General features: G+C 42.6%; 1 protein-coding gene and 1 long non-coding RNA gene across 2 annotated transcripts in view; one reads left to right on the forward strand and one right to left on the reverse strand.

Annotated features, from left to right (window-relative positions):
* Positions 1–16,632, forward strand: part of LOC311037530 — a 439,052-nt gene that overhangs the window by 77,992 nt on the left and 344,428 nt on the right. The gene's annotated exons all lie outside the window — the stretch shown is intronic.
* Positions 864–16,246, reverse strand: dnajc25 (DnaJ (Hsp40) homolog, subfamily C, member 25). Its single transcript, XM_084046191.1, has 6 exons — positions 15,806–16,246; positions 11,269–11,421; positions 10,095–10,265; positions 3,963–4,162; positions 3,170–3,269; positions 864–2,570 (listed from the first exon to the last, which is right to left on the reverse strand). Exons 1-6 carry the CDS (start codon positions 16,136–16,138, stop codon positions 2,448–2,450), a joined length of 1,080 nt encoding a protein of 359 aa, XP_083902317.1. The 5' UTR covers positions 16,139–16,246; the 3' UTR covers positions 864–2,447.

A 16,632-nucleotide genomic window follows, 5' to 3' on the forward strand; every position in this document is an offset into this window, starting at 1 on the left:
TAGACGGCCAATTTCATGAGAGGGTTGCGATCATTTCCCGCAGTCTTGGGGGTCAGACGCACCAGGCAATGTATGCCCCCATTGATACCGGTTTGCCACAGCTGACCAGGACAGAGTTTGAATAGGATGTCTTGGAGGACATGGAGTTCACCCCAGAACTGGCAGCTCTCCTCAAAGCAGGTTGCTTTGACAAAGAAGTGTCAGGAAGAGTCAGTATGACGAACAAAACATAAAAAAACAGACCAGTGACCTCTAATCTATGCCTCTTCGTTGCACTTTTGATTGAACATTGCTGCAATTTGTACGTATAATAAAGGAAGCACACTTGATTCAGATATTCTATGACCTACATTGTGGCATAGCCATTTGTTTCACCTGCAACGCATCTGTGCCATTTTAAGATTTGAGCCAAAACCATTATTTTAAACTTTGGCTATTCCAAAATAGCAAATCTACAAGCTCATAGCGCGCTACGAGCTTGTAGATCTGCTATTTTTGAAAAATCTTGAAAATGTGTGCAAATCTTTGAATATAAATATATTTAAAGCAAACATTTGTAACTCAAATCTTTGCTTCTGGGGGTCCCTGGAACTAAATATTTTGAGATGGGGGTCCGCGGCCAAACACATAATTTTGAGGGTCCTTGACATGAAAACGAAAACTGATATTATAGCAAAAAAGGATTTAGAAGACATTTTGTAGAATCGGCCTCAGGTCTTAAAGGGTTAAAATAAAGATGGGGTTATAATACGACAAATGGCAACAATAGCAGATCTACAAGCTCATCGCCACACACACATTGTGAGCTTGTAAATCGGCTATTTTCGGCGTGCAAGATAGTTGTCTGACAAAGTCCTTATATGTTGTGACAGCAATGCTTCTTTTAATAACATTATTGAAAAGAAAAAAGTATAAAACAATTATTCAAATTCAATAAAATGATACTTGTGAGGGGGGGGGGCAAAAATTCCAACAACAATAAAACTTAAATTTAAAATGTAATAATTACAGTAGTAATAATTTAGCAGAATTTCCCAATAAAAATAAAAAATAAAAATAGTTGATAATGAAAATGAGTCTCAAAAAGTGTTTCCAAGCACATATTTTGCATTTCATCCAGTTTCCCAGAATGTTTACTCCTGGAACGAAAATGAAAGTTCGTTCCCCACCAGAGAATTCTCTTCCTGGATGAAAAGCTGCCAGGTCCTGCTCCTAATTCCAAATGCCTCAGTGATAAAGGTCAAATCAGAAGAATGTCCAAGAATGATTCCAATAAAGGAAAGAAAGTTGTAGAGCACATGGGAACATTTCTGCCTTAAACGTGTAAACACTACTTACTGCAGTATGTTCAACATTACGACTTCAAAGTTTGCTCAAATTGATTAAAAACTGGGCTACGTCTGTCCACCTAACCAAAGCCTTTTTTCCCAGCTGAAAATGCAAGTCACTCTTCTAAACTGCTCATCTGTTTCAACCCTCTGTGACCAGATAACGCCAGATGTGACTGCGCAGAAAAGACTGTCAGCATGTTGTCACAGAGCTGGCATTCCCAGTATAGTGTAAATATGTGGCGCTCCCATTGAAAACATGTACCTTGCTCAGGAAAAAGCGCCTTAGTGGAAACGGCGTCCAAAACCAGACCAGCAGTTTTGCCCACAACATTTCAAGTAAACTTCCATCAGTACCTCAAAATCAGCATCTGTATATACAGTACATATGAAATCTAGATAGTTGTATACATTCTGCATTGCATCTCCTGTCTGATATTAGTTTACACATAACAGAAAAGCATAAATAGGACCAGTGTACTCCAGCTTATTATCTTCTTACTCTCCCTTCCTTTTACTTAATTTAGAACATTTACATTTTCGGCATGTAGCTGATAAGTCTTATCAAGGGCAACTCGCAAGACGTGAGTATGTGAATGGTTCGAGTGTCTTGCTCAAGGACACTTGTGGTCTCTCTGGTGGACATGGCATCAGTTTGTGATCACCGTCTCCAGATGTCCCTCTGGTGGCAAGAACAAGAGATGACGCAAAATGTGGCTTCTGCCAGACACATTAACAGGCGAAACAACTGGGAAGGTGAAAACTGCAGGAAATTAGGAATCTCCAATAAAAAATAAACCCAAACTGCATTTTCTACATAAAAAGCTTTTTTTTTAAGAAAGGAAAAAATGCAAAACTCAAAATGAAAATAAAAATCTCCAACCATGCTCAGTCAGTTTAAATATCTCTCGCCTCCTCGGCAATGTCCAATAATCGCTGAGAAAATATATTTTGCCATATAAAAGGCATTTTTAGTTTCTGTACACATAATACACAGCGTGTTACCTGTGTATGTTGGCACTGGGGCAGTAGCGTGCATAAAGCATGTGTGTACAGTATGTGACTGTGTGTGTGTGTGTGTCTGTGCATGTGGGGCCAACGTCCGAGCCGCCGCCTCCGTCAGTCGTCCGAGAAGGTGATTCGCCCTGGACCCTCGTTCTTCATCCAGCGGCGATACCTCTTCATCCTGGGGTCTGTTGCCATCTTCATCTTCATTTCTTCTGCCTGCTCCTCTCGGTATACCTGTAGGAGGACATGTTCAATTTAGACGCCGTGTTCCATTCAGTTCAGGCAACCACTTGAACCGTACCATCCCTATTCATGTGTTCTGGCTATTTTAGGTAACGTTATTTGGTGCAGAGGGAATAAAAATAGAGTGTGCCAAGTACAGACCACTGGGGTCGACCCAAATTGGTATCCCGACCTGAAAAAGTATTTTCTGTTGACGCAAGAGCTGGAGAGATGGGGAGGCCCCACTTAAACACTATAGGAATATAGAGATATTTGACACGTACTTATATCACTTAAATATCACTTACAGTACCTTTGAATTGTACTTTTTATCTCCAGATATGAACTGACCCCATAGTAGAGTTCTCAATGGGCCCGAAAATTAAGGTCCGGCCCGAACAATTACCATACTTTTAGGCCCAAAAACTTGACAATGTGTCATTATGTGCTTAATGTCCTCAACGTCAAGCATCCAACACGCTTTAAACTGAGCAGATTGGACCTTCCGTTCCAGAGATAATGGCCAAAACATCTTGAAAACGGCCACTTTCGCCAATTTTCGATGGCCTATTTTCGTCGGGTCGGGTTCGTACAGAATTTGAGAACTCTACCTCATAGTTCTCTCTGATCCAGAGATGTTTTTCCAAGAAGGTTTCTCGGAGCTGGTCGTCCAGGCTGTCAAACTGTGCCTGCGACATTTTCATATTCTTCCTGAACACAAAACATAGAAGAAGAAGAATAATAATACATGGATTAAAGCAAAATGAAATCTCACGAGTGATTTTTTTGTAAGGCTAAGATCTACTTGGGCAACGGTGTGAAAGGAGCGCCGTTTCCTGAACAATTAACACAATCTGTAAAATGATGATGTTTTAGTCATTATTCTCTACATACTGCCAAACAGGCGAAGAAATCGGAGGCGGAGGCTTTAACCGTTGCTTTTATGAAATATCCCTAATCTTAATATAATTACCGAAAATAGCCACTCTACAAGCGAGAGCTTGTAGATCGGCTATTTTCGCTACGCAACATGCTTCCATATAGAAGACAGACACGCTGGCTTCTATGGAAACCCAAATGAGGTAGGCGACGGTTCCAGTAGGAGACACAAAGGAGACTCCTTGTGTGTCTCCATCCGGAACCGCTGCTGGTCATCAAATTATTGGCCGAGGAATGCGACAAAAACGAAACGATAGGGGTTGTGAGCTTGTAGATCTGCTATTTTCAAATAGCTGATGTATATGTTAAAGTGCTCATGTGGCCCATAGTTGCTTCTTTTGGGCTGGTTTTCCTTGGCCTGGTTGCTTGTTTCTCTCACAGAATCTGGCAACACTGGTCCCGACCCACAGGTTGAGAACCAGTGGCCTAAACGACCTGCCATAAAAAAAAGAAGCCCTATTATACCTGATGATGTATAACTTCTCCTCTTCTCCATACTCCTCGCGGCGGACGGTGAAGTGGTAGATCCATGACACGTACCACACTATGTAGGTGGTCAGGAAGTACGGGAACAGGACGATCTTACACAGCAAGATGTCCGAGACGTTCGGCTTCTGGTAGCCGCCTTTGATGTCGATCTTGGTCTTTATGATGTTGCGGAGCACCTTTGAATCAAAGTTGGTGGAGAGAAATATACGGGATGAAATCAATTGAACGTCAAAACACCGACATGCTTACAACTCCAAACGTAAAAAGAAAAACATGAAAAGTTTAAATATGGAGGTGGTGTCTGCGGGACAGTGACAATATGTTTTCATTTAATTTAATGCCCAGTCTTCTTACAGAAGGAGAAACTAAATCTATTTGTAATGAAGATAGGAGTTTCAGAGTCAAACAGAGAAAACGTTGCATTTTAGTGACATTTAGTGTTATACACACAGGAAAATTCTCAGTGTTTTAATTGTACTCTGAGAGTGTACAAGTGGGACCATAACTGTATGATCCTTTCTCACTCACACACACACACACACACACACACACACACACACACACACACACACACACACACACACACACACACACACACACACACACACACACACACACACACACACACACACACACACACACACACACACACACACACACTTTTCTCCTTCTGTTTCTTGTTTTGCATGATCTCTCTTTCACTGTAATGTTCTCCTTTCTCTTCCTGTCTCCCACTCCACACCCTCTCTGACCAACTCTGTTTCTTTCCATCTTTTTCATCTTACGTTTCCATTATGTTTCCATTAGTCTCACTCCTATTCCCTCGCCCTCTTGTCTCCCCTTTCTCTCACTCCTTTTCTCCCCTCCTCCAAACTCTCATTCTCTCTGTCTTGCGCTCTCTCTCTCCTCCTTTTCCTCTCATCATAGCTCTCTCTCTCCGTCTCCTTAATCATTTTCCAGTTGGCAAACATTAGCTACTGATTGTATTGAAGCTATTTCTATATGGACTATTTAAAACCAGCCATATGCTACTACTGTCTGCTGCTGTTGCTGCTGAACGTGAAGAAAGAGTAGAAGAAATTTTGTAATTTTTCATTCAAATAGTTTGTCTGGCTGCGGTATTAAACACATACGACAGATCGACCAGCAGAGAGCAGCAGATAGACACCTTGATCACTCGCTCGACCCCCCCCCCCCCCCCCAAACAGGCTCAAACAGTCCATACGTCATAACCGGATGTGACGTTTTCGCAGATCGGCATTCGGGCTTCAGTTCGATGTGATACACGACATCGATGGCTGTTCGTCATCCAGACTAAAGAAAATAGAACTGGAGCTCTCCGTTAGTTTTTTATACCGTGTGAAAAAAACGTGTTTTTCCCTATTCTCGCCTAAAATGCCTAAAAAAGGCCTTCCGAGAACCGGAAACGGAATCTGCATCATGAATCCGGAACCCGGTGAGTGTGAACTATACAGAAAGCGAAACTGATGAAAAATTCACAGAACAGCGTGATCACAGATTAAGCAATACAAATTCAAAAGAACGCATATACAGTATGCGATCTTTTGAATTGCGGCAATCAAGCAATGGATTTGAAAGAACGCATATATGCGATCTTGGCAATCAATGTGTTAAAGTACCAAAAGTAAAAGTACTCATTATGCAGAATGTCCCATTGCAAGTTTTCAAATGTATAAACGCATTGTGAGCTTGTAGATCGGTAGGGCTAAAGTGGTTAATGTATGTTTTGCAATAATAAATAAAAGTACAATATTTGCCTCTGAAATTTAGTGGAGTAGAAGTAAAAGTATTTGAAAATAATAATTAAAAATACCTCAATTTGTACTTAAGTACAGTAGGCCTACTTGAGTACTTAGTTAGTTTACACGTGTCAGTTACTCTGCTCAGAATAAACATGGACATCCAGGCCACAGTTATGAATAATAACTATCTTCTTAAAGGAGTAGTTCACCCCCAAAAAACACATACCCCATGAAGCCTTTAATTCATGGAGAGTTTTTAGTTTTTGAGCGGTGTAGCCGCTCCTATAAGTGGGTTTGGGACCCATCCGTGGTTAAAGTTGTTCTTTCCGTCGTGAAAATGTGTCTTTCGCTGTACTGTGATTGGCTGACTCTATTCACACCCTTTGCTCAGTACTGTGATTGGCTAGCGAGACGCATGATGAAATTAATAACCTATAAATATCACCACGCACTTCAAAAAAAAGTTTCCAAGTGAGCTTCCATCACTGTGATGACCACTGTTGTTTTTAAATAACACCGCTCACTTAACACTGGGTGTGATTTTTCATTCACTTTGTCACATTCCTGAGCCAATAGGAGACTTATAGGAGACTCTTTGAGTCTCCTACCGGAGACCTTGCCGGTCATCAAATTATTGGCAAATTATTGGCTTATTATTGACAAAAGAAAATCTCCATGAATTCAAGGCTTCATGGGGTATGTAATTGATAGTAAATAAGTATTTGTTTTGTGTGAACTACCCCTTTAAACACATTACTGGGTTAAGCACTTGAACCCCATTCTCGGGGGAAACTTAGCCAAAAATAGCAGCCCTATACGAGCTTGTAGATCAGCTATCCTCTACACCAAAGAGATTTGGTGTACAGGGGAAAAAGCAGAGCCAACTCAGTTCCATTTGACTAAGTATATATGTCACAGGGAGATTGGCATTCCAGGGAGATTGGAAGTGGATCGCTTGTTTTTAGGCTCGGGGCGGGGCTGCGATGCGAGGACGGCAACAACATGGATATACATACATACATACCAGCCTCAGTGGCGCACTTCGATAATCATTGGACTCCCCATCCAATACCACTGAGAGTCTGGGTTTGACTCCCGCTTGGGACATTACTTTTTCAAACAACCGCGGACTACTTTTTTTCGCCGATAAAGTATAGTTGTGGACCATGACGGAGGCGCGCCGACTCAGCACACCTTGAGGCCAAGGAGTCGCGCCCGAGTGCCTCCAGGCGCGAGTGCCCGCGACGACCGGCCGATGGTCTGCTAGTCGACTGAGCGCCGTCCGAGTTATGTACCGATAGGCACAGAATCGTAAATGATGTTGTGGGGACTGCGTTTGCCCCTGTGTGGTTTGCCCCAACTGCCACTCGCTGCACTAACATAGCCCGCCCCCTCAGGCTCGCCCCCTTGTGCTGTGTGTGCGTGTGTGCGCGCATGCATGTTTGCGTGCTCGTTTGTGTGCATGCGTGCGTGTGTGGTGTGGGACTCATGTCTGTCTTTTATTGCCCTCTAGGGCGGTGACAATAAGCGCTTCTTTTCCATTCTCCCTGGAATGCCAATCTCCCTGTAACATATATAGTGTTTAAGTGGTTAAAAAACATAGTCATGAAGTCACTTTGATTGTAGGCCTACCAGTTAAGTCATATCATCATACTTTGTCATCACTGCCATTATGTTTAATATAGCACTCAACCTTTTAATTATGGTTCTGTACCCATAAAGATATTAATATCCCATTAATATCCTGAATCAAAGATGTGACTGGGAAATGGGAGTTGATAATCAGCAGTGTCCGGTTAAAGGGGAATTTCGCCCAACGGTTTTCTTACCTTTTCTATGATAGGATATCCTAGGACGAGTGGTACAGTAGAAACATTAATAATTCCGAGTCAACCGCAGCTAAAAAACAGAGCATATATGCGGTGTGCTAGATCGCGTATTTTAATCATTATAATTCTCCCTCCTGTCAGAGGAGTCATTAATTCACACAGATAGTCTGTCTTTATCACAATATGCCCAAATATGGATTACTGATGTCATAGTACTGACAAAATTCAGATCATAGATTTAGCTGAAATAGACATTCAGGTTGAGTAACGTCATTAGCTATTCCATATAATGATGTCATCACGCAATGATATCACAACATCATTATGACATCAGATGTAATTGTCCTTTTAAATGTCGTTATTGTAGTTTATAACAAAAAAACATTCAGCAACTTCTGGAAATAAATTGTCCTGTCTTCTAACAGCCTTTCTGTAAATTAGTTGCACTGATTCACAGTGGTGCTGGTGTGTGAAATGTTTCACTGGACGATAAATCTGAAAGGACATGATAATTACAGCCCGGCTGCTGTGGTAGTCGGACACAAGGTGTACTCATTTGAAGGAAACTATCAAAAAAAGAACAGTGGTCAGATGGAAGTCCACATCTTTAACACGGTGTCTCTACGCTGGAGGAGGAGAAGGACAAAGACAAATGGAAGAGGAGAAGGTCCACCTGATGTTCCCTCCAGGCGCGGGGGCCACACAGCTGTACTTATAGCAGAGTGCGTCTACATCTGGGGAGGATATCCTCACTGCAACCTGCTCTATGGATTTGATGTCGACTCCCACAGATGGTTCAAGCCCGAAATCTCTGGAACTGTACCAGAGGCGAGGTTGTACCACACAGCCTGTGTCTTGGAGAAGGTCATGTATATCTATGGAGGATTCGGTCCAAGTACAACTAATATGTACAAGTTGGACACCACCACAATGGTCTGGGCTTTAATTAACACCAGAGGAACTCCACCACCTGTTTCATATAGTCACTCTGCCACCATCATCGGGACAAAGATGTTTGTATTTGGGGGCTGTGGGTGCGAGGGAGTCTACAACAACATCAGAGTGTTTGACACAGAGACCAACAACTGGCTGAACACACCTCCTGCACAGCCTCACCCAGAAGGACGCCGGGGTCATTCAGCCTTTGCCTACAATGGAGAGCTGTACATATATGGTGGCAAAAACAACGACGAAAAATTCTTAAATGATGTGTGGAAATTCAGCCCAGTGACCTTCACCTGGAATAAGGTTGAACTCAAGGGAAACGGCCCTTCTCAGGAGTATTATGGTGCATGTTGCATGGTGGGAGATCGTATCATACTCTTTGGAGATCGGAGAATACAAGCAGACTACCATCTCTCTGATGTTCTGTATATCTTAGATTTAAGTCCAACACTGAAGACATTATGCAAGCTAGTAGTTATTCAGTATGGTGTGGAGCAGTCAGAACTCCCTCACGACATCAGGTGGGAACTGGCAGCCATGACTAAAAACCACTAGAAAGGTTGACATGCTCAGTGGAGCGCACATCTCTGCCAGGAAGTGTGACCAGTCTGGAGTTTGACTCTGTAATAGAGTGTCTTTATGTGAAAGAACAGCTACTGATTAGGAACATTATTTGCACCTGTGCTGATTACCGATATCCCCTGCACCACCTGTTACAATCCTTTGAAGTGTTTATTTTTGGTGAGATCTAACTCTTAACTCATCTACTGCATTAGTTAAGGACAGTAAACGCTCTACGTTGTTTTTGTCCCAAGTGGGCCGCCGTACTGTTGACAAACAAGTGACATGGGTGACGTCACGTGTGACATCTCGTCTTGCGAGAATTCCGGAGATGCGTATCCGACATAAAAACTATGGAGGGTCGATATAAACTTCAGATCTCACTAAATAAAAGGGGGAAGAAAGCTATTAATGCATGAGCTTCAATGCATGAGAGCAAGCCGCTTCTTGTCACCTGACAGCCGGGGAGTTTCCCCGGTTAGACGTAGCGCGTGGAAGGAACACGTTATTCCAACCAGTTCCTTTCCCCTCCATCTGGCACCCCGGCTGACCAGGGGGAGGCAGTACAGAGAACAGGATTACTGCATGTTTTTGTGAGGGTACCTACCCTAGGAGACACGGGGAGAACATGCAAACTCCACACAGAGAGGCCCTTTCACCAACCCCACCTAGAGTATATGGGCACTGATGACGCAGAGGAGCGAACACGGCCACAGCGTCCCGGGCGGGAATCGAACCCAGGACCTTCTAGCTGTGAGGCGACAGCGCAACCGACTGCGCTACCGTGCGCCCTATTTGTACACTTTCTGAGGTTAATGGATTTTACAGTGTATATTACAGCATTGAGCCACTAGAGGTCCCAGTTTACCCAGAATTTTATAATGGCTGAGAGGTGTAATGAGGCATGCTAAGGAGTAGATTACAGTATGTTTTATCACGTCCACTAAACAGAAACCAGCCAATCAGAATCAAGGAATGGGACTAGCCGTTTTAGAAAGCCATGTTTGTACCTCCTCCTCCTGCTCTCTGATCTCCTCTTTGGACCGTCGGTTTTTGCCCTTCTCCTTTGTGCGGGAGAGGAGGCCCTGCTGCTTGGCGATCTCCGTTGCCTGGATTCGGTACTTCGGAACGGTCACCAGGCAGTTAATTGCCTCGTTGTAGCTACTGTGCCAGCTGTAGTACTGTGGGGGGGAAGAGAGGGGCGGAGTCGATTAAAGAATGAGTGTGGCTTAGGCACTATTTCCCAGATGGTCATTGTTAGAAAAAGAAAAAGGAAAACAAGTACACAATCTGCACTGCTTCTAAGATTAAAGCCAATTTGGGCCACGATAATCACAGAAACGTACTGCAAAATCCATGTGCCTGGTAAAATAATGAAAATGTAAGTACAGTATATCAAAGTCCATGAGTATATCAGAGTCCATTTTCTATTAATTACACACCCCGTGACCGGCGAAATCGGTGAACCGGTAGGAGACTGCCGGTCATCAAATTAGGAATGCGTCAAAAACAAAGAAATCTCCATGAATTCAAGGCTTCATGGGGTGTGAAATTGATAGAAAATAAGTAATTTTTGGGGTGAACTACTCTTTCAAATGACTGATTGAGTGAATTAGTAAAAAAAAAAAGGTATACCCCCTTATATGCTTTTGTTCTGTTGTGCGTACATTCTGGTTTCATGTCATGTCATCGTTTCTCTGTATGGTGGCAACTGAAATAAAACTAATAGTGGTGGGGAAAAAAAGTTCATTTCAGTGAACGAACGATTTCGTTTTTGTTCACGGCAATGATTCGTTCAAACGATTCGTTCACGTTCAGTAGCGCTATTTTCTAGTGTTCAAAATTTACTTGAGTAAAAGCGCAAAAGTATTGGCATCAAAATATACTTGAAGTATCAAAAGTAAAAGTACTAACATATTTGAAAATAGCCGATCTACAAGCGATGCGACACGTTGTGAGCTTGTAGATCTACTATTTTCAAATAGCCTAGGTATAAAATAGGGCTAAAGTGGTTAATGTATGTTTTATAATGTGTGTAAAACACCATCGCGGGAGCGTTTTTTTACGTTGCGCGTGAACTTAACATTTTCAGAAAGTGAACGAGCTTGTTCACCTTCACGGCAAATGAACTAGTTCTTTTGAACGAATCAATCATGAACGACACATCACTAAAAAAACAATTACCTGGAAAATGGAGATGGCGCAGACGGTGACCAGTATGACGATCCTGATGTCCACCTTGGGGGCCAGGCGTCTGCGGTAGTAGGTGTAGTAGTTACGGTAGTATTCCTCTGGGTGGTCCAACATGTAGTCGTACTCCTTGCGTGTCTCCTCATCCTACGACACACATTGACAGACACGTGGCATTAGGCCCGTCACAATTACTACATAATAATCGCCCAATCGCAATTATTGGAGATAATCGCAAATTGATTTGCATAATAGTCATAATCGTTTCCATGCTGAAAAATGTTTATGTAGTTTCAAACATTTTCAAAAAGTAGTGGGAATTCACAACGCGTCACATCACGTGAGTTTGTAGATCTGCTATTTTTGGGGAGAAATAAATAATTAATTATAATTGAAAAATCTTCAACGGTAGTGGACTGCTGTATTAAAGTACTGTATATTAAAGGGATAGTTCACCCAAACAATAACTTTTTTTCTATCGATTAGTCACCTCATGGAGACTCAGCGGACCAGTAGGCAGCGGTTCCGGTAGGAGACACAAAGGAGACTCTTTGTGTCTCACTGTTTCCAGCCGGTCATTAAATGATTGGCTTAGGAATGCGACAAAAACAAAGCAATATCCATGAATTCAAGTCTCCATGGAGTGACTAATCGATAGAAAAGAAAGTCATTTTGGGGGTGAACTATCCCTTTAACGTTGTTGCGTGTACTGGCCATTTTTCAGAGACTCGTATTCCAGTTGAGAAAGAGAACCACTGTTCAAGTATACCATGCTAGCCCTAAACTATTTGTCAAGTTTGAGCTGTTTGCCATCATGTTGACGTCTCCCCCCGCTTCCAGCAACAGTTTAGCCCTCCAGCAACTCTGAGGAAACTGACATTCAAATATTGTTTCCTTTGACACTTTTTTAAAAATGTTTTATTCTTCTCATCCTTTTTATGTGTATTGTGTGTGTATATGATGTGTGTGTGTAAACACAGCACTACGAGCTTGTAGATCTGCTATTTTTGAAAAATTGTGAACATGTAATATGCAAATCTTTGCATATATATATTCTTTTAAAGCAAACATTTTTAACTCAAAACTTTGCTTCTGGGGGTCCCTGGAACAATATATTTTGAGATGGGGGTCCGCGGCCAAATACATATAATTTGAGTTCTTTGACAGGAAAAAGTTTGAGCACCACTGATAAAGCAACATTAAGTTTTTCAGAAAACTGATTTAGAAAACATTTGTAGAATCCCCAGAAGCAAAGAATTCAGTTAAAAATATTCGCTTTAAAAGATTTGCACACATTATCATGATTTTCAAAAAATAGCAGATCTACAAGCGTATAGCGCAGCACTCTGTGCCGGACTATGAGCTTGTAGATCTGCTATTTTTTGAATAGCCAAAGAAATCTTAAAATGGCACACATATGCGTTCCCTGGTCTTCTTAAAGGGTTAAGATGGGATAAATGCAGGTGCTGAATTTGGGGCAGGCTGGACAATATATCAATATTATGATAATAGATGGTTATACATTTGTGAAATGGCATAAGTATTGTCTTTTCCTGGTTTTAACCACTTTAACAATAAAAATGTTTTCATGAATTAAAATACATATTAAATATATGATCACAAAACAATATCGTCACAATATTGAAGCATTTGGTCAAAATGATTTTGATGTTATTTAAATGTTATCAAGATGTTGGCTTAGTTGTTCAAATACAGTATGCCATGTTATTTTAGACACTTTACTTTAGGGACTATAGATACACGTATGTGTTTGATTGGCCCCACATGCTACTGCATGCTATTTAGACAGATGCTAGGTTTGATGTGTACCTGTTACTTTGTAGCACTTCATTGTTTTCTGGGCACTATTTGCTTATGTTAAAATCCAGTCCACATGCCAGTTGTATTTTCTCTCTTTTTTTAAAAGACATCTTTCTCATGACTTTGGTGCCTCTTAACTGTCAAGGGTCCAACGCTCAGGGTTAGAGCTAACCTACCAAATACATACAGTATCACGTTTTAAACCAGCCACTTGTATAGGAAGGGATCATTCTCTAGTCTGGACATAAATAATACAGCCAGTTGCCACCACTTATTTTAGACATGTGATATTTACACTAAAAATCTCTTTCTCTGTGGAGCATCTAGAGTAAATAATGTATATTGATCTCAGAGACTGAAAGATTGCTGACCGGGCAGGCGGGTATAGAGACTACTCGATTTCCTGTACAGATACACCTCCATATAACTGAAATGTTTCTATAAGTCAGAGCAATGCACCAACACCAACCTCACAGAGACACATTCCCTCAAACACACCCAGCAAGACAATTATTCAGATTAAGTAGCTTCAGAAGTTCAGCCACTGCATTGCACCCGCGTGTGTGTGTGTGTGTGGGGACTATATCAAGGGGCCCCCGATCAAATGAGGAGTATCGTTTAATATCACTATTATTTCAATTCACCTGAAATGATTAGAAAACAAAAATATGTGACTATTCTAAGTCTGTTTTAATATCACCACCACCACTATTTCTCAATGTACAATTGTGACATTTAGTCAATTTTAGCCAAAACATCTTTTCATGGTGGTGGCATGACATGATAAGGTTTGAAACCCCCCTATAACTAACCACTAACCTAATGTTACTGTTTTCTACTGCAGCGGTTCTCAAAGTTTTTTAATTTCAAGGACCCCCCAGCCAGCCCCAGATTGGTACATATTGATCAAATATAAACTCAGGTATTTGCTCTTTACGTTTAATGGTATTCTGCCAGTTGCGTGCCGGTGTCGTGCTCTGCTCAGCAAATAGCAGACGTACAAGCTCATAACGCGTCATGAGCTTGTATATCTGCTATTTACTGCATGCAACACACCAGCATGCAACTTAAAGTATAACTCAGGCTTTAGGCCAGTATTTACTGTAGAACAGCGCTTGTCAAAGTGGGGAACCCCTAGCTATGGGGGGGGGGGGTCTTTGAGGTGGTTCTGAGAATGGATTTGGACACACATACACGCAGGGTCTGAGAATGGACTTGGACTTGGACACACACACACACACACACACACACACACACACACACACACACACACACACACACACACACACACACACACACACACACACACACAGTGTGTGTGTGTGTCCAAGTCCATTCTCAGACCCACCTCAAAGACCCCTGGCCCTAGCTTTGACAACCACTATTCTACAGTAAATACTGGCCTATAAGTTGGCAGAAGACTAGCTCTGGTCTCCTTCTAACCTATAATAAACTCTATAAGCTTCTAATGCTATGGACCAGAGCTAGTAGCAGAAGACCACTACACGTATACAAGCAAGTCCGCCAAATCTTTGTGTAATCTTTACATTAACCACTTCAGCCAAACATCCTTATCCTGAGGAGAACTTTAGCCAAAAATAGCAGATCTACAAGCTCACACTGCGAGGCGTTGTGAGCTTGTAGATCTGCTATTTTCGACAAAGTTGTTTGCTGTAGGGAGCAGACTAAGTACAGAGTTAAAGGTCAGGTTTACTAAGTATTGTTTAAGTGCATGGTTAAATGTCTGGACATACACTAACTGTAGAATACAACTCTCGTAGACGTATTTATGATTCTGACGTTTTCACAGCACTATACCCCGTAGACACTCCAAACATGTACAAATTGAAAAAAACGGTGCTTACCCCCAAGCCCCAAATGTTAACTCTCTTTACGGGGTAGTAGTTTAATGTAATAATCCATATCTTTCAATAAAGAAGTGTTTTAATGCCGTCTGTGGCCGAACGCCATTTTTACACCCTCTTTTACTTCCTGTTTACATTGAGTGTAATTCCGGGTTTCACCAGATGGGCGCGTCACTACCGCCCATTGGGAACTTCCGACAGAATCGGCCACAGATGGCATTAAAACACTTCTTTATTGAAAGATATGGATTATTACATTAAACTACTACCCCGTAGCGAGAGTTAACATTTGGGGCTTGGGGGTAAGCACCGTTTTTTTTCAATTTGTACATGTTTGGAGTGTCTACGGGGTGTAGTGCTGAAAGTCCCTGTGTCCATGGGGGGTGAACCCTACAACTCTCGTAGATTGAAAACGTCAGAATCATAAATACGTCTACGAGAGTTGTATTCTACAGCTAGGAGCAGACTAAGTACAGAGTGAAAGGTCAGGTTTACTAAGTATTGTTTAAGTGCATGGTTAAATGTCTGGACATACACATGACATGAACATGAATCCAACATGAGTGCTGTGAAACAAGTCTATGAAAGCTGCCTATGAAATCTATGGAAAACATGTGCTTTATACAATATATAATGGGGGTCCCTGCTGTATCTCTCTCTCATCCAAGGGGTCCTTGGTCTGAAAACGTTGAAGACTCCTGCTCTGCTCTAGAACCCGGTACCTTCAGGGTCTCGTAGGCGGTGGCACTACACGTATACAAGACCATTCCTGAGTGTATCAATGTGTAAAACAAACATGTGTGTGTGTCTCCATTCTCTAGTGTAGAGACGGTGAGACCCAGTACCTTCAGGGTCTCGTAGGCGGTGGCGACCAGGAGGAAGTGTGTGTGAGCGCTCTCCCGGGTCTCCCCGGGTCTCAGCCCCGGGTCTCCCGGCTTGAAGCGGTCCGGGTGGAACCTCCGGGCCAGCTGCCGGTAGGAGCGCGCTATGTCCGCCTTCAGCGCGTCCCTCTCCACCCCCAGCACGTCGTAGCAGCTCTGCGTGCCGCAGTACAGGCCCTCCATCAGGGCAGAGACGGCAGGCAGCCCCGCTGCTGCTATCAACACCAGTAAACACAACGACGACGACGCCGTCCATTGACTGAAACATCGCCCATGCTGAGTCGTGGGCGCAGCCATTCTTTCTCCTCGTCGTCGGCGCACAGTGTTTGCCTCATCGAGTTGTGCTGACTGGCTGCTAATACGCTGTGGGTTATACTATACTACTACCACCACGTCTCTGGACCCCATAGCCCGGAGTGACGGGCTGAGAGCCAGCCCAGTCTAGTCATTCATTGGGCATTTCCAGGCGGTGGGAGGGTGTGTGTGTGTATGTGTGTGTGTGTGTGTGTGTGTGTGTGTGTGTGTGTGTGTGTGTGTGTGTGTGTGTGTGTGTGTGTGTGTGTGTGTGTGTGTGTGTGTGTGTGTGTGTGTGGTGGAAAAAGTACTCAAATGTTTTTGACTTTAAAGGTCCCATGACAAATGTTTTTTTTCGGGGATGTCACGCTCCCTTTAAGTTAAATCAATACTGGAACATAGTCTGACATAAGGAGTTAAGGAGAAATCCTTCTATACGCTATGGACCAGAGCTATAGAGGATATGCGTGTGACATCATCATCAAACCCGGAAGTTA

This window comes from Gymnoscopelus microlampas (assembly GCF_963454915.1).
Source record: "Gymnoscopelus microlampas genome assembly, chromosome: 21".
NCBI classification, from domain to species: Eukaryota; Metazoa; Chordata; class Actinopteri; order Myctophiformes; family Myctophidae; genus Gymnoscopelus; species Gymnoscopelus microlampas.